General features: G+C 36.7%; 1 protein-coding gene and 4 non-coding genes across 12 annotated transcripts in view; 1 reads left to right on the top strand and 4 right to left on the bottom strand.

Moving 5' to 3' along the window:
• The window catches only part of LOC143904090 (uncharacterized), an 83183-nt gene that overhangs the window by 63436 nt on the left and 959 nt on the right, over window positions 1-18788 (top strand). For all 8 annotated transcript variants that reach the window (XM_077418377.1, XM_077418381.1, XM_077418384.1 and 5 more), the window contains 13 exons: window positions 3818-4728; window positions 5234-5620; window positions 8929-9109; window positions 11390-11488; window positions 13447-13667; window positions 13772-13910; window positions 14580-15346; window positions 15480-15571; window positions 16021-16610; window positions 16790-17036; window positions 17414-17659; window positions 17882-18062; window positions 18297-18567. In XM_077418377.1, coding sequence (XP_077274503.1) covers window positions 3818-4728; window positions 5234-5620; window positions 8929-9109; window positions 11390-11488; window positions 13447-13667; window positions 13772-13910; window positions 14580-15346; window positions 15480-15571; window positions 16021-16610; window positions 16790-17036; window positions 17414-17659; window positions 17882-18062; window positions 18297-18567 — 4332 coding nt within the window. The remainder of the gene's footprint in view (window positions 1-3817; window positions 4729-5233; window positions 5621-8928; window positions 9110-11389; window positions 11489-13446; window positions 13668-13771; window positions 13911-14579; window positions 15347-15479; window positions 15572-16020; window positions 16611-16789; window positions 17037-17413; window positions 17660-17881; window positions 18063-18296; window positions 18568-18788) is intronic.
• Trnae-cuc (transfer RNA glutamic acid (anticodon CUC)) lies at window positions 9524-9595 on the bottom strand. Its single transcript has one exon. It is a non-coding gene; the product is annotated as a tRNA-Glu (tRNA).
• Window positions 9744-9815, bottom strand: Trnae-cuc (transfer RNA glutamic acid (anticodon CUC)). The gene has a single exon. It is a non-coding gene; the product is annotated as a tRNA-Glu (tRNA).
• Trnae-uuc (transfer RNA glutamic acid (anticodon UUC)) lies at window positions 10135-10206 on the bottom strand. The gene has a single exon. It is a non-coding gene; the product is annotated as a tRNA-Glu (tRNA).
• Trnae-uuc (transfer RNA glutamic acid (anticodon UUC)) lies at window positions 10668-10739 on the bottom strand. The gene has a single exon. It is a non-coding gene; the product is annotated as a tRNA-Glu (tRNA).

Genomic DNA, 18788 nt, shown 5'->3' with positions numbered 1-18788 from the left:
CGAGGGATCAATTGAATTCCTAAGCAGGAATTTAATTCAATGAAAAAGTCGAACTGAATAATCAATATTACGGATTTTTTTCCGCAATAATTTCGTTAACTACGCACGGCTTATGTTTAAACTTCAATAATGTTCATACAGGATTAATCGATAGATCACATAGATTTAATCATAGCCACGCGACACCGTGCGGCCCTCGAGTGTCCGCCGTCGGCTTGCATGAAAGCTCGCTTTAATTGAATCACCTATATATCACGGGCAAGGCGAGTACGCTGCGCGTGCAGCATTTGTACGTCGAGACGACATTCGAGGAGCAAGCAGATGCCGACGATTTGCATGACAAGGAATAGCTATGTGAGATGTCGTGATATAACGGTGAATATACGTACCTTTAAATGACACTCGAAGAATGAGTCAGTCAGTCTGACTTAAAACAATATTTAATATCTGATAAAATGCTACATTGTGAAATTTAATTAACTGCACGAAGCAAAAAAAATGTCCGTAGCTAAGTTACGTGCATTGAGATAACATTGAGATAAATAATAAACGTGGACCCAATTTATAATAGTAGCCCCCAGTTACAATTACTGCAAATATAATACTGTTTGAAACTTTGTTTTAGTGAAATATTAATTTAAGCCTCCTTTAACAAGATATTTAATGTCCACAATTAAAAAGTTGTGTAAATCCTGTTTAATGAAATTGCATTCCGCTCTCTTCCTTTCAACAAACAAGAAAATTTTAATTTGCAAAAGAATTTGTTACAGCGAAGAGAGAAATGTGGAATAGCATTTATATAATATATTTTATTATTGTGTCTTTATATATATACATATGTATGTACATATATGTGTATATAAGAGTCTTAACACAAACTGAAAACCAATAGAATGAATATACGCTCCAACAACTGCCAACCGCATATAATAAGGTCGATGTGAGTCGTGGTATAATACGTTCGAAGGATGAAAAAAGATAATGAAAATGATATATGTCATGGAAAATACTTCACATTGTTGTAAAAATGTGTCATTTACCTAACATACAATCGCATGCTCGACGCATGACATTTCAACAAAAAATATTTATCTGTTTACAACTATATTACGTTAGACCCAATGATATTTCAGACGCGTGTTGTTTTATGTATCGATTATAATTTGAGTAAACAAATTTTGTATATAAAATGTAAATATACAATTATTATATATTGCATCGAATTGATTTATGTCGATTGTTTGCATAGCCTATCCGTGTAATAAACAAAATAACATTAATATTAATTGAAACTCCTGTTTACCTTACTCGCATACTAGAGTTAAAATGTAGGTATTTTTCAGATGTCGACGCGATGTCGACGCGAAAATTTTCGATTTCAGTTTCACACCGAGGGGATTTAACGAGGGGAGTTAATGCACACGTGCGATTTCTATCTGTTCATCGGATTTTCAACGACAATTAAAGAGATGCAAATGGCAAGATTATGAAATTTAATCGTGGGCGACGGGCTCGCGCGACGCCTCCGCGCATGATTAAATTATTTTGATCGGACAGCAAACAGACGGGATATACGTGTGATGCGGACTTCTCTCACGTGTAAATATTAGGGTGAACAGATAGCGTGATAGAGGATGCGGTCGCACGGTGCAACACAGCTAGGCTGCAGCGCGTCGCGTATTTCCGCGCACGAACGCGCGCGGAGCACGCGAGCGCAACGCGATGCGAAATTTTCCAATTCTAGTCTTGGAATGTGTATAAACTTGAGATAAAGGAGAGAATCGACTTCTCTTTCTTGCTTTCTTAGGAAACTCATCGAGATGAGAAAGAAAGAAAGGAAAATTTCTTACATTCAATTTGTAAATAAGAGAACTTTTGTGCAAGAAAGATCGTAATATTACCCGAACTTTTAGCATATCAGCTCCAGAAATCAGTCAAAAAATTTACATAAAATATGCACTCCGATTTTATAATGAATAACTCAAATGAATAACGATATATTGAATGCAAGAATTAGAACGAAGATTAAAACGGAGTCCATTGCAAGCGCAATGAAGCCATCGATAAATCTGCGCGAGTCCAAATCTCTCAAGAGATTACTTTATGTAGGCACGGGATCATTAAGCGACTGCGACATTACAAGAAATAAATTCGCAAACCGGTATAAAATTCCATGGATTTTCCGGGGGTTTAGCGCACCTCGTACGGCGTGATGAGTGGCGGTTCCGGGCGCAAAATTGCATACGAGGGTGGTAACTCTCACATATACCCATACGATAATTTCGCCAAGCTCGATGATTAACGGCGGGCAATCTCAAAAACGCGGCGGCCGTTATCGCGCGCAAACGAGGCGGGCGGCCGTCTAATAAGTCGTCCATCTCGGGTCGTGATAATAATTCTGCAACTCCGAGATAACCCCCAAAATTGATGAAATCGGTCGGCGGAGAGGCGAAAGGACGAGAGCACGGCATGCGGCGTAATGCGGAACCGCAGTTTCTAGGAGGAATCCTCGGCAGCCAATAAATTATCCGTTCGAGTACCTACTTTGCCTGACCGTATCTATCCGCGCGGATAAAGCAAGCCTGTGGCTGAACACACCGGGGTTAAGACGAGTGCCCCACTGACTTCGCAGCCGGTGGATGCCAATCGTGGCGCGAACTGAGCTATCCAGCGAAACGATTTGCTGTTATTTGTTAAGAATAATAGTTGAAACGGCATATCAGCTTTATGTCTGTCCATTGCCTTCGTATATAGAGAAACTTTGTACCATATAGTTGAATGAAAGGCTGCCCTATTTATTATATTTAGCTTCAGAACACTTCTGCATTAAACTTTCTAACTGATTAATATATTTGTCTGAATTTTCCATTCTTGACTACTGGCAATTTTATCATCAAATCATTATTTATAACATACTATTTGACACTAGAATTGACTTTTTCGTTAAGCAATGTTTAAAATCAATTTTTTTATCAGCTTAAAATATCCTATTTTTATATATCTTATAAAAATTGAAAGGAGAAATACTTGGGCAACGACACGTTACGAACGCGTTTATCACTTAATTAACGTTGATTAGAACTATCCTAGTTGATTGCGAGTAATAAAGCTAAAAGCTAGCGTTACGATGCACAAATCCAAAAGCGACATTCTAATTAACTGTACAAATAGATATTTAACGTTGTCGACAATGATTATTTCATTATAAAATCTTTGCGAAAAGAGAATAATATTATTAAATCTTTAACTGTGCGTGAAGTTTCGCATTCATTATCACAGAGAACACAATGACGCGTTAATAGGTGCCGGTACTTCTCCTCGAGGATCTTAGCTTAGCTGGATCTATAGAATTCCGGCAACAACTATTGTCTTCTTAAGCTAATAGTTCATCTACTGCACGATGCGAAAGTTTCGAAACTAGATAATCGGCGCGCTTGGGTAGCACGATAAACGCATCTGCGCGATCATATTATGTCTACGATGATTACAGCGAACTTTCAGATTTGCATGAACGTTTATCTGATATACATAAGTAATTATATCTTCACAACAGGATAAGGCTAATTGTATTCTATTCTAATCATTGACATTTAAAAAATAGAATTAAATTCTGAAATCTCGAATTCTCTGAATTTTTCATGAATTATTTCATTAAAATTTATATTTTTACACGATTAATCATATATAGAACTATAACTTGTGCAATTTCCGCTTCTATTGCGGATCCTTTCCTGATGTCGCTATCAAATATCAGTAAAAGCTACCTACATTAATACACGACTCGACGATATGACAGTATCATATTCTCGCTTTGCAGGTAATATCCGAATATTGCCGGACGCGTCTACAAGCAAGGCCCTTCACGCACATAGTGATGGAGATGTATCGAGAGGTTGTGAAGTCGCCGCAATATGCAGCGCGGAAACGAGCAGTTCACTATCAGCTGAATGCCCTGTGCCCTACACGAAACACGGTCGAACAATTGAATCAGCAGAAGATCTACAGTCTCCCACTACGACAGCAGCAGGAATATGTCCAAGCTATGAATGGTCAACCTTTTCAATATCAGGCTCATATCGGGCAACATTTGTCAAATCAGTTAATTGTCCAACAACGGCAGCAGCAACAACAACAACAACATAATCATGTTCAACGGACAGTCAATCAATTTCGCTCGCTTCACCAGCAACAAGATTACACACAGCAGCTACCAAAGAGTCAGCGGGATCATGGTAGTCATCATTACAATCACCAGCACGTAAAAGGGGCGCATTTCAGAGCACAATCGCGCAATTCCCAGTCGCATCCCAATTTAACGAGCTTGTGCGACTCGCAGCAACAGCAGCAACAGCGACAGCAACAACAACAACAACAACGAGAGACCGCCCTCAGCGCCTACAGGGCGCACTTTCAATCGCAGCTGGATATCCAAAGCGGCAGCCGATCGATAGGACCAGCAACGGCACGTCGGATTCATCATCACTCGAGGACGTATTCGCAACCGGTTTACACGCGGCTTCAACACACCAGGAGTAGCGGCAATCTGCCGACGGCGACGAGCGCGATGGCCGACGGTAATCCCGACGGGAATGTTTACAACGACCCGATATATGCCCTGCCAGTTAAGCCCTTCCTGAGCTCCCAGGATGTGCGAGTCAATGGACTGTCGGCAAAAACCCACCCGATCTGTCACGGTGACGACGTTTACGGATCGTCATCGATAAACAGGTACGTGCGGGACATCGTTATATAGCATACTTACACGCGCCAGAAAAATGAATCAATTTTTATTATTAAGCTAAAAAGATTCAGCCCGACCGAAAAGGCACTTCTTTACTTGTGCCAATCAATTTTATTTGTAATTTAACTTATCATAATTTATACAACCTATATTCTTCATATTTATTGCCTTCATAGTTGTTATTTCTTAACTCACGAGGTTAAATATAAGTTCTGAGATGAAAAAGATTTAATTTCTTTTTAAGTTCATTATGTAAGCGTGAATTATAAGAATGGAAACAGTCTTACAGATTCTGCACAATAGTTTCTCATTATAAATCAAAAAGCTTTGAAAGAGATATTACATTTGAGCGCGGATGTTCTCATGAATTTAAAGTCGTTCGGTCCCAAATGTTCGTCAGAGACTAATTACACTTCTTAAATGATTTTTCCTATTTGCGCAATGTCCCTTTCTCATTCTGAGACATTACCAATACCAACTCGTTCGAAATAGGCATCCTTCGAATACCGGTCGTTCTCAGCCCGACGTAACTTCGCAACCAAATGAGCGTCTTCGCGAAGATATGTACGGACGAACACCTCCGGGAAGGGTGCTCCTGCAAAGGCAACACTCGAACCCGCAGCTACCGAGCATCAGGACGCAAGCTGACGAAAATTTCAAACGATTGTCGCAACCGAGCGTCGCTACAGCCGAGCCTCGATACGTCGGCGTTCCGCGAAAAGAAGAACAAACGGTACGACAACACAATTCGGCAACCATGAGACTAAGGGGAATCCAGGGACCCCCGAAGCCACCTCGAATTATCACCACTCTGAGAAAAACCGCTCTCTCCGATTCGGAATGTAACAGCCATACAGAGCCGCCGGCAAAGCCTCCCAGGTAATTTCTTTTGTTTCCTATATTATATACTCAATTATCTACGTCAGTTCACCATATTCTGTTATACATCAGCTTTCTATCACGATGAAAGAAAGAAGAAAGTAGGATGTTCGTCAGAGAAATGAGTATCAAATTGCGTGTTACTCATTATTAGAGAAGAGCATTCAATCCCGATTGCAATTTGCTATTTCGAATCGTTACAAACCATCTGAGCTGGCGGATAAAATTTTAATCAATAACCAATTTCGTTTAGAGTAAGAAGAAAAGAAAAAGAGAAAGGAGCTTCTGTATATTTCCCATTCCTTAATTAAAGGAGTCTTTTTATTTAGAATCTCTCCGAGTAGAAAAGTAAAAAAAAAAGGTCTCGTAAGGTTTTAGCATTCCCTTGAAAATCGCCAATATACAACATTATGCACCGTACACTGTGCGAGAACGAGGAAATTTGCAATTTTGTATAACGATAATGTCGCATTATGAATAATCCAGAAATTCATATTTTCTGTTTTAAAATTCACACTTTCTCTGCCAGAATTTCATCGATCTTGTGACGAGGGCGGGCGTTTCGGAGGTAATTGAGGACACAGGAGGACGTGAAACAGTTTCGCGATCTTCACGTGCGACCCGCATTATTAAGTTTTGCCTCCCAGTCATATGTTCGTGTTAATAAGCGCTTACGAAGTTCACTCTAGCAGAGAGAAGCGTCAGAGACAATTTTCCTCTGACGCATCGTGGTTTCGAACAGCTCAAGATACACCCGGAGCACGTGAAATTAGCTAGATGATGCAGCTAATGGCAATCGAATGCATGCCGATCGGCTGCTCTATTCGTCCATGTCGTGGAAAGGTCAAAACACGGCACGCGGCGACAACTTTTGAACTTCGTGAGAGTTACGGAGTCCTAGATTTTATGATGACATTTAGTCGAGCGAAAATAAAACAAAAAGCGCGCAGTTGGACAGGAAATTACTTAATACAACTTTTGTTGTATCTAGAAATTATAATAAATTGGAGTCAATGTGATTAAATTAAAATTAAAAGTATATAAAAATTCACACAAAAATATTATTAAACTACAAAGATCCAGCTCGATCGAAGATCCCATATTTCTATATTTACTTGTGTAAAGTATGTTCTCTCGTACTATTTTCACAAATGTTTGCTATTCTCTCCTGTGGACATTACATCCCTAGTGCGTTGCAAAAATTAATTTGGCCTCGGGAAAACACGCGAGCTTTTACCTCAACGCGTTCTTCCTGCACCAAGTTCTCGGTGTGAACGACAGAAGAGAAGAGAAGGACACAGGAAATGAGAAAGACAAGGAAGCATTTAACGTTGACTGCCTAAAAAAGCATCCGGAGTCTATTCCAGTTAAAGTTTAATTAAACTCGGTGCGACAGAGTTCGTTAACATCGCTGCATATGGCAAGATCGTGTTCTACGTGCTGTCTGTGCGAAATTTTGCCATAGGCGTGTTTCGGCTCGTTGCATAATTAAGTGCATCGCGGTATGTTATGCCGAATGAAAAGCTCCGCTTGGCTCTATCCATATTAATCACGCGGCAGCAGAAAAAAAGACGAGAAAAACGAAACCAGCCTCTTCAACGTCAGCTCGATTACATTTGACTTATACTACAGATTTATTGCGCATTTTATTAAGAGACACAATAATGTCTCGCGTCAGGTGTACGTGTGAGCGATCGAGCCGCAAGACCGGATATGTCTTTTATGACATAGCTAGTTGAGACTATACGCGATTTATATCGTATTGCTATAACGGTTGAACTGATTGAATTCTGAGTAGACTCAATCGAAAGCTGATGGAGAAAATATATAATAAAATTATCTTTATTTTTGTCCTACATGCGCTATGAGCGAAAATAATGCAGCGAAAAGCAAAAAATGCAACGATTATATGATTTGGTCATTGTCGTCTAAAAAAGTGTCTATCAGTCTATCTGCACCATTTGGTGTTAGACGAGGTGTTAGGCAACTGACTATCGACTTATCGACAGTATTGACTACTGTAAGGACCATGGCAAAAAAATTGACCAATCACAGTCAAGTAGTCTCGAAAACTTAAGATAGTCATTGGTTAATTTGCTTGCTGCTCAAGTTTTACTGTTTACGTTTTTCTATGTGCCATAATCTTTTATCACTTTTACCATCTCTTCATCATCTAACACGTGGGTAACAGTTTTTCTAAATCGTATCGAAAAATAGTCTGTTATTTATTATAATGTTATAACAGCAAATACTGAAAAATTGTAACGTTATGTAAGAGTTTTTAATAGTGGCAATGTATATCGACAAATAAATAACGTAACTTCAGTGATAGTGAACATAGAACATACATACTAATTAATAACACATCAGATTATTCTCCTGTGATATTAACAACATAATAAGTAAATAAAGCATATGTCTATATTTTTATTGTGAAGTAGTGATAAAGTAAAGAATACAAGTGAAAAGAAACCCTTAATTCTTATTTATTTATATCAGTCCACATTAAAATTTACACAGATGTGTAAAATAATTTTATTTTCTAACGAATAATATAAGTAATAAAATATTTTCTCAAATAAATTGAATTAAGTAATAAAGAATAAAAATTATTAGCTTTCTACTGTACTCAAAATTTATTTGTTTGGTTTCTGTTAAATAAAGTTCCCAATTTCTATTTTTCATCAATTTGTTCATCATCTGTTTACTCGTATTGACTCATATTTACTTATAAATAAAAAAATAATAATTATGAACTTCTTCTTTGTGTGTGTATTTAAGATATATATTTAATGTCTATTCATATTAATCAATATGCATTAAATGTATATTTTTGATCCAACGAAACATTGAAACGAAGGAATTTATAAAAAAAATAGAAGTTGAGAACTTTGCTATGTGTATGCAAATTGATAGTTAATAAGCAAAGAAGTTTCTATTTTTAAATACGATAAAAAATAAAGATTATGGATCTTTCACTGCTTTTAGGATATAAAGTTAATACTTCCTGATATTAAATAGTACAAAAAATAGTGATATTAGTAAAAAATTACCTTTTAAAAATGGTTTTAAAAAGAGTACACGTGAAAAGTGTTCCACAAAAAATGTTACTTTAATCTGTCAAAAAACTTGTGTAAAGAATGTTAAATGTGTGTTTAATGTAAAAATATATACTCAAAAATTCTACAAAAGCAATAAAATAAAAAAAATTTTAAGTTAATTTTTTTACTGATATATTGAAATACGTTGTTGTGATAATTAATTGGTCTGTTTCATCTTGAAGAATCGTATGAAAAATATTTTCTCAGAATTATGGTGAGAAACGGGCCAAGAGCTCGGCGAGGAAAAGCAGTTCAAAGAGCACCATCGCGCTTGTACAGAACAGTGGGTGGACCCACGAGGTGTTTCAATAAGGCGCGATGTGTTGGTCCTGAATTTGTGGTTCGTGCCAATCAACCCCCGAAGACGTTATGCGTGGGACAAGTCAAGGTACGAAAATAAAAGTATATTAATTAGAATGATTAAATGATTTAACTTAAATTAATGATTAGATGCAGGACGTAAATAATTTTATAAATTTTAACCTGCGGTACACGGTTATTTTCACTTTAATTTAACTTCCCATTTGTCGTAAATTTCTAAATTATTTAAAATTACACACACAAACTATATTTTACAAATCATATTTCTAGTATAAAACGAAATATTTTTAATGGAAATGTTCAAAATCGTCTACATTTGATCTTTATTCGTTTCTCGCGTATTAATTTCAAAAGAAACGATTAAAAAATACAAAGAATATTTAAATAATTCATGGATTCTGGAATGGACAGAAAATTAAATGGAGGACTTCATTGTCAATGTAACTTTATAAAGTTTCGCAAAACCTGCAAAAAAAAGATATTCCGGTACCGGGAATCGAACCCGAGCCTCCTGGGTGAGAGCCAGGTATCCTAGCCACTAGACCATACCGGATATTGTATGGTCCCTTTGCTATAAATCATCACTATCAGTCGATATTCAAGTTATGAATTATTATATAAATTTATTTAATAATTTCTAAAAATAAAAGACTAAAAAATTATATTAAAATATTCGCAAAAATAGAACTGCAAAATAAATTTTCCGGTACCGGGAATCGAACCCGAGCCTCCTGGGTGAGAGCCAGGTATCCTAGCCACTAGACCATACCGGATGACGATGATCATTCTCGAAACAACACATGAAATTGATCATTTAAACGCTATTAATAAAAGAGTATTCACATTTTTTTAATTACACTGCACTATTATTTAATATATTTTTTTAATTATTTAGAAACAGAGATCAATTTATATTATACGAAATTTATTTTTTAATTTCAAATTTCAGTAAATAAGGACACAAAAAATTCGTGATTATAAAATAAAAAAATTTAACATAATTTTAGACATAAAATTAAAATAATATTTACTAACATTGCACGATGCATGAATAGAAATTAAAAAATATTTAGACTGCGAAAAAAAAAGATATTCCGGTACCGGGAATCGAACCCGAGCCTCCTGGGTGAAAGCCAGGTATCCTAGCCACTAGACCATACCGGATTGAAGACGACGAAACTAAAGTTCACATATCCAACTGCTATCAATAATATTGCATTTGATATTAATTTTAAAATAACAGATACACATAACAAGCTATTATATCGCAAAATATAGACTTATTTTACAGAATATAAAACAAAAGTAACTAACGGATCCATGGAATGATACATTATTATGCAATTACCGAACATAACATAAAATACTTAAAAAATGTTTCTGATTTTATAAAATGTATGTTTAATTTTCAAGATATATATGAAACCATTTAGCATATTGCATTTATTTTAATTTGATATCTTTATTACTTTCTGCCTCTCTGCAGCTAATATTATAAAAACATTAATAAAAATATTAATAAAAATCGTGTTATTTAACGCTTTACAAATTTTGTTTGCACCATTTTTGCAATACAATTTTAATCTATTCTTTTTATTTTTGCCAAATCTAAATTAAAAAAAAATTTCCGGTACCGGGAATCGAACCCGAGCCTCCTGGGTGAAAGCCAGGTATCCTAGCCACTAGACCATACCGGATTACGTTTAAGAACGTTCTTAAAAACGTATTTCTAGCTATATAACGGTAAAATGGAGTAAAAAAAAGATATTCCGGCACCGGAAATCGAACCCGAGCCTCCTGGGTAAAATTTAGGTATCCTAGCCACTTAGACCATACCGGATCCTGGTGTCGCCCTTCAATTTAGCTGTGTACGTGTGGCTTTGTGTAGACAGCGAGGTAGACAGCATGAATTATTTTAATATAATTTCAGAACTTTCGTGTCTTTTAGATAAAAAAAACTAACATTAACGATTTATTTTCTTGGACTCTAAATAAATATTAATTTTATTTAACTAAAATAAACAAAAATAATGTTTTATAGGTTGGTTTCCTATATTGTTATATAAAATATACTTGGCGCGAGACACTACCGTGTCTCTTGATATTTGTAATTTATAATTTCCATAAGATATTAGAATTAAAATAATGATAAATAGAGATATATTACTTATGCAATTCGTAAAAAATAAATTTTTCCATATTTTTTACAAAGTAATTTAACATTTTCTTGGATGCAAGGGAAATAGATCTGACAATAAACATTTGCATCAACATATAAAGTTGCGGAGAGAAAGAAAAAATAGAGAGAGAAATATAAGATGATATAATTAATAACTCGTCTGCGTAGGCGGGAAACTCTGGCCGGATAGTCGTAATAATGCTAACAGGACAACGCGTGGAGGTAACCTGTGATCCTCAAAAGGTCACCGCCGGGGATTTATTTCAGGTAAGCTCACTGGTAAAGTGCACTAAATTCATTAATTTTCTATGAACTATGATGAAATAACGCACGTTTTAAACAAAAGATGAATAAAAAAGAAAAAATCGGATATTTCACGTAGCTTATTCGGTATTCTCGAAAGATTATTAATGAATTATTAATGAAAAGATTATCTATACTCTAGACCAATGACATTCTTCAAAATTTAAAGTTCGATCGTAATTTAAAATATTTAAAAACGCGTTAATCTTTATTTGTGATGTCGTTATATATGATCATTATTTTATTGACAGTTATTCGCAAATCTCAGGCATTTATTTATCCGCGAATCTATCATATGACTAAACTAACGGTCATTGCTTTCGCATTGTCAAATTTGTACATGTCATACGCGTTAATCCAAAGATAATGAATATATAATAAACATCAGCCTATTTAAAATAATATATAAAAGCGTCCATATATAAATCAATCAAATTAATTGATATAATTTGGAAATAATTTTCGATGATATGCTTGAATATTATCTCGTGTCTTATATCGCACATATCTTTCCTACTTCGTAAAAGTTCTTTTCTGCGAAAAGTCATACCTCAGAACGCTAATAAATTGTATCACTAATAAGTAAGTGAAATATATGTATATGGCGTCTACGCAAGAACATCGTGAAAGAATTATTTTTCATTTGCTGCGTACGCGAAAGAATGTATCCTGCTGGTATATATCTTGACAAAAATCCTTTAAAAAATATACTTCGTCCGCTAGTTCTCGAGCGGAACTGGTTCGATCGTATAATGCTCGCGCGACGGTGGCCTCTCAAAGCCACACTTAGGCCGCGAAAGCCAAGACGTGCGGCCGGTTGTTTACGAGACCACAAATTCCGGCGTGAACTCGCGAGAAGTTCTGGCGAGCCGCCAAGCCTAATCATTATATACGACAGATCCACAAACCACGAGTTATGTGATCTCGACGAGCGTATCGCGCAATCCCTGCTTCCATAAAAATCTATGTTTCAACATTTGTTCAAATCCAACATTACAAAGAGAGAGAGACACATTTCTTATAACGCTATCAATAAAATTATCAATTAAGTAGAAATAAAATTAAAATAAAATCATTTGAACCTATATAAAGCTATTATAATATAATTAAAACAATTATATTACTTCGCTACATTTTAATCAGTCAGTATTTTTAATAAGTCAGTATTTTTAAAATTCTTACAGCTTACAGAATATATACCAGACTTCTCTTTTACGAAAATACTGAAATACAAAAGTAGAGTAAGAGAATTTGGTAGCATTTAATTTCACTAGTCTAAAAAGACAAGTCTCAAGCTCTCTGTTTCAAGCTCGCAACTCTTCTTGTTACTGTCCATCTGCTGCTTAATTCAAGCTTTCAAACGTGACCGGAGCATCTTATCGTGCAATTTTTAATAAATGGTCGATTTACAGAGCGTCTGAAACTAGAGAGCTCACTCGAAACTTCCAAATTAGATTACTTCTGCCAGCTCTGCTTCTGCAAATCCGCGCCAATAGAAAATTACTTCTGCGACAGAAATGCGTATCATATCGCGCTATAATAAATAATCTTTAAAGCAATCAAATGCAGAAATCCTGTGCTCTCTGCATTTAATTGCTTGTCTCGCATAATAATTCCACGATAAATAGCGTGGCTTACAGACGCTGTTTCAGTTTTCCCTCTCGCGTGTCTTACATACATTGCATAAGTAGAAATGCTAATAGAAGATATAAAAACATGTATCAAATTTATGTTATATCAGTTTACACTAGGAAATGACATAACAAATAATTATATTTACATCTTTAAACTGATATTTGTTCGTATAACCACCGTTATATCCGTAGCAAAATAAAGATTAAACCAACTGCATAGATTTAACCAATCTCAGACAGTTTTATAACATATACCATTTTACACATTATATACGCAAATCCTTCCAGGCTATTGTTCAAGCGGAAAATCTCGATGAAAACTTCACTCTAGGACTGGCCGTGCTATTGGCCGGGGATTTCGCGATGTTACCACCCGACACGAAACTAAATAAAGTCGCACCACCGGGATGGTTAAGCAGCGGTAAAAGCAAAGGTTTGCTGGGTCTACCGACTAGTTTCATGCTGTATCTGCGGCTCCGATTCTTCCTGCCATCTCTTCGTGGCATCAGGTTCGTTCGAACTAGACAACGACAATATATTCGACTCGACTTAACTCGTTAGTTTCGTCTCGACTACGACTAATTTGTCCACTAATTGTCCATACTGTTTCCAGGAGTTGGATATCGAAGCATCTGCTATATCTACAAATAAGGCGATGTATACTGGAGCAGCAGCTGGTCTGCCCATATTCCGAATTAATCAATTTGACGGGCCTCGCACTTCAAGCTGAATTCGGGAACTACAACGTCAACGTGAGTTAACGAGTGATTCATACGATGCGCGCTATTTATAATGAGATTATCTTCATGCACAATACGGAACAATAAAATGTTCAAAAATGATCGTAACTCTAGATAATTGGGATTATTTTAAATAAAATGAGAAGCTGAAATGAGACATCATAGATAGAAAATATTGCGACTCTGTAAAAAGTCTGCACTCTTCTACTATGGAACACGATTAATTTCTTTTTCACAATAAGACCTAAGAATTTTCATATATGTATATATATGTGAATCTATCAATTGTTAAATTCAAAGTTCTAAAATTTAAGTGGAATGGGTTAAAAGAAATAAATATTGTACAATATATTTCAAAATTCGTCATTTTTTGCATCTGTCATACTTTCTTTTGATGTTAAAATGTATAAGAAATAGAAACGGTATATATCTATTAATATATAATATAAATATCAGTAGTATGTATTCTCTATATTTTCTATCCCATAAATTCAGTTATTAAACTACGTTCAACTATCAATACTAGAGATTAGTAGCTGAATAGTTGTTGAGTCAGTTCTCAACACCTTAAGTACATAGTTAAAGACGTTATTTTGATCTGTTGTGGCGGAGTTGACAACAAGTTTGACATAATCCATGCGCAACTTTTCTGCTTCATCAGAGCTATTGTATATCTCACAGGAGCACGGCTGTGGGGATTACTTCCTCCTCGAACACTACGTGCCGGAGTCCTTGGTATTGAGCGCGGACCGGCATCAATCGCAAGCCTGCGTCGACGCCGATACACTTCGGGCGCAGCTACACCGCGCTCACCGCGACCGTCGTGGCTTGGACTCGAACAAAGCCGAGGAGATGTTCATAACTCACGCGCAGTCCCTGCCGGATTACGGTTCGCACTACTACATCGCCACGGTAGACTCGAAGGAGCTGGAGAAACTGATGGTGCGACAGAGAAAGGGGAAGACCGCCGTGTCTGACAACCATGACGTCGTGTCGCCGCACGATGGTGCGGAAAACGCTTATCGTCAGGAGAAACCCGCTCGGGAAATCTACGACAGGATCGGGATCCCGCGATTAAGCTCTCGCGAAAATGTACCGACGATACCTTACTCGGACGAGCACGCGAAGAACGCTGGTTTATGCCGCGATGAAACGTGCAATAACAATAATAACAAAAACAACAATAATAATATTAACAACGTTAATGGTAATAATAGTAAAAACAGTAAGAGTAGCAAGAAAAAAACGGAGAGCAACGTGTGGCTGGCGATACATTCTCAAGGTTTGAAACTGTTGGAGCGAGGGGGCGAGCCCAGGGAGAGAACGGAACTGGCCCACTTTCTGTGGCGGGACGTGCAGACGTTGAGTTACAGTAAGAGTTGCTTGGTGGTGTACAGCAAGCTGAATGGAAAACGATGCAAGTTCAAATTGCGGATGGATCATCGAAAGTAAGTCTGCTCGTCGCATCGAGCGAACTCTTAATGCCGCGGCAAGCGCTCGAAAATGTGTATCGAGTGCCTCACTGCCGCTCACCACTTGCAATAACGACCTTTGCACATAAAGTGTCTTTCTATTTTCTAGAAGTTACTTCGCCTTCAAGCTCACCTCCCTGCATCATCAGTTCTTCCTTAGACTTCGCTCGGAGCTCACGTCGCTTCAGGGCCTCGCTAAAGGTACACGTGCTTTCACCTACCGATAAGCTTGCTAAAATGTTTAAAACTTGAACTTTCCGCGAAAGTTACGCGATAGGAAACTACCTAAATTGTGACACTTTGCCGCACGAATTTCGATCTTCCTCTTCTATGGAAATCCTCTTAAAACGTAAATTTCGCAGAAAACTGAACTGAAATTTAGCTGAAATTTCAACAAACTACAATGATGTTATATTAATAGTCTAGCAGAAACTATTAAACACACGAAAACTTTCTTCAAACCTAATATTTTAATTACTACTATTAATTTCTCAATCTATCGCGGTTTTTTATTTTTGTTAGATTTTTATAAAAATACAATAATTAATATAAATAAAGTTTAGTAATTCACAAATTTGTAAAAAATGTTATTTCTTTAAAACATTCACATAAAAATATCTAGAATAAAATCAATCTATATTATTTTTAAGATTTTGGAGTGCCCCTGGCGGAAACAAAACTTACACCATTAAAGTCCAAGATCGGCGACGGTAAAACTAAGATAACGATCGCGAGCGCGGTTAAAGTGCAGCAGAGATTAAATTATCCGATGCAATTGGAAGAATATCAAAACAAAGAGAACGAAAATCCTCAAAAAGACACAATTGTAGTGACGACAACGAAGGACGCTGGTCGCGAACCCGGCTTTTATTCGTCCGAAGAAGACGTTCTTTACGCGCAAGTAAACGTGCGATTGGAACCAGAGGGTCAATCGCGAGACACAGAGGAAGAATCGGAGAGAGGCTTAACGACACCGCACAAGATCCTGTTGGAACCCAAAGAAACGAAATCAGAGCACGACAAACTCTATAGCTGCCCCGATATAGACAGTGAAGTTGAAACCGAGTGCACATATTCGCTCCCAAAAGTTATATCGAACAACATCAACCAGCTAGATAAATCTAACAATCCGGAGGAACTATACGCCGCTATTAATAAAGTTCGTTTAACGGGAAAGAGTGAATTTCCTGTTCCGGATGAAGTTTGGAATGTGGCGGATGTCAAGAAAACATTGCAGAAGGTACTATAGCGCACATTTTATACATTAATTGTTTACTATTCTCTCATTATACCATTAAAATACACATCCAACAGCAGATTCTGTCCAAATTTGCTATTGAACTTTCAGCTTAAAATTACTGTTGAAAAATACTTATCTCATATTTCTCTATTTAACGAAACGATGTTTCATCATTTTAGATGAAAGCGGCCAGTTTACCGAATCACGGAGCGCCGAGGCAGTCGGGTGGTTTTCGTACACCCAGCCTACCGCGTCGATTGGGTGTAAAAATGGGAACGCGAGCGATTTACAGCAGCTTGGTCCAGAAAGATACCGCGCTTACCGACGACACGGAGTCACTATCTCTCAAGTCCGATACCGAATCGTCTGTTCAATCGCTATCGGCACGATCTACCGAGTCACCTATGCCAGAAGCGTATGTGCTAAGTAAGTAATAGTGTACACATAATATATTTTACGAATTTGCATACAAATAAAAATAATTTTAATCAATTGTACATACTTATATAATTAAAAATATTGCTGCTAACGACACTGCGGTCAGATACATATACACGTTCAAAAAAAAATCACGTTTTGACAAAAATATTCTCACGAATTTTTACAAACTTTAAATAAAACACCTTTTAATCAAATTTTTATTTCTAAATAAATTAAATGTTTAAAACGCTGTTTTGTCATTGCTGTGTGTGGACAATTTTTAGCTACTTTCATTCTATAAAAATTTTATGCATTACTTACGTTTATTACAAATATCTTTGAGACAGTTTCACTTCAAATTTGTTTGCTTTTTGCTTCGATAGATGCCGACATACGGACCGACGACGAAACGTTCCGAATACCGGAGGACGAATCGATGTCCGCATCCTTAATGGCTCGTTTGGAAGAGCTGTCGTTCGCCGAGGAACGAATTTTGCACACGATCAAGTTGGAACGCGGCCACGGTGGTAGCATAGGTTTGCAAGTAATGGAGGGTAACGACGGTGGCGTTTACGTTCAAGCGGTCTCCGTTGGCGGATCAGCCGATATGGCCGGAAACGTAAATAAAGGTTCGTAAGTAAAATGTTCCACATTGCTTCAAAATGAAAGCATCTAATTCATTCGCAGTAGATATCATAGTTAAAATGCTAACGAATTGAAGAAATCAAATAAACGATGATATAATGAGATATAGAAAAAAAATTAATGGATTCGAGAATTAGAGAATAACATAAATAAATAAATAACTAAATGTACAAAGTAAATATCTTTAGTTAAACTTTCTTTAATAGGTGACCGGATCGTAGCAATAAACGGACAAAATCTGCTGAACCTTCGTTACGAGGACGCTCTGAAGATGTTGCAGAGCTCGTCTGAAACGGTCGAGTTGGTTCTCTCGCAGCCCGCTATTCGAAAAAACATAGAATCGAGAAATGACCAGGGCCAGGGCTCTGTAGAAAACAATTACTTACAGTAAGTATTTCAGCCGACTATGATTAGTTTGATAATTTGCTAAAATAACGGATAATGTCTTGGAAAAACGAATTTTCTTATCGAGTAGTTTCGGATAAATCAGGCATACAGCGTTATTAGCTCCTTCCGACTCAATAATTAATATAAATGATTAATTTTGCGAATTAATCAATATTCTTAAAGATCTCGCTGCATCCGCAGAGTTAACTCTTTTGTTCTCTATCTCGTTCGCAGTAACATCAAATTCGACGTGTCATCGGAGGCGGAAACGTCTAGTATGATGAATAAGTGGATCATTCAGAAAACTATGGACGTAGCGTCGGTGCAGAATACTTCAAGCGCATATAGCAGTGCCGCATCCAGCGCTATGGGCAATCATAATAACGCCAACAGCCTATACATGACTGATTTCATTGATGACAATAACGCGTTAAAATCTGCCAGTATGTTGCTATCTATAGAAGATTTCGATGTCAGTAGGACAAGTCGCCAAGTTTTCATTTAGGTAAGTAACTATCTATACGTATAATTCGCGTATATATATATATATATATATATATATATATATATATATATGAAATTTTTTTAAAATGTAACACCTCTCGACTTATTACTTTTTCCGCTATTATTGACCGCATATGACGGAATCTCATAGAAAATTCTATTTGCGAAAAGACTATTATCTCTGCTAGGCCATACACGACTGTGCCAACGTACAGCAGCACT

The sequence above is a fragment of the Temnothorax americanus genome, unplaced genomic scaffold (genome assembly GCF_048541705.1).
Source record: "Temnothorax americanus isolate GAGA-0224 unplaced genomic scaffold, ASM4854170v1 Scaffold5, whole genome shotgun sequence".
NCBI lineage: Eukaryota > Metazoa > Arthropoda > Insecta > Hymenoptera > Formicidae > Temnothorax > Temnothorax americanus.
Note: the sequence above shows the minus strand (reverse complement) of the source record. Positions and strands in the feature narration are given on the sequence as shown.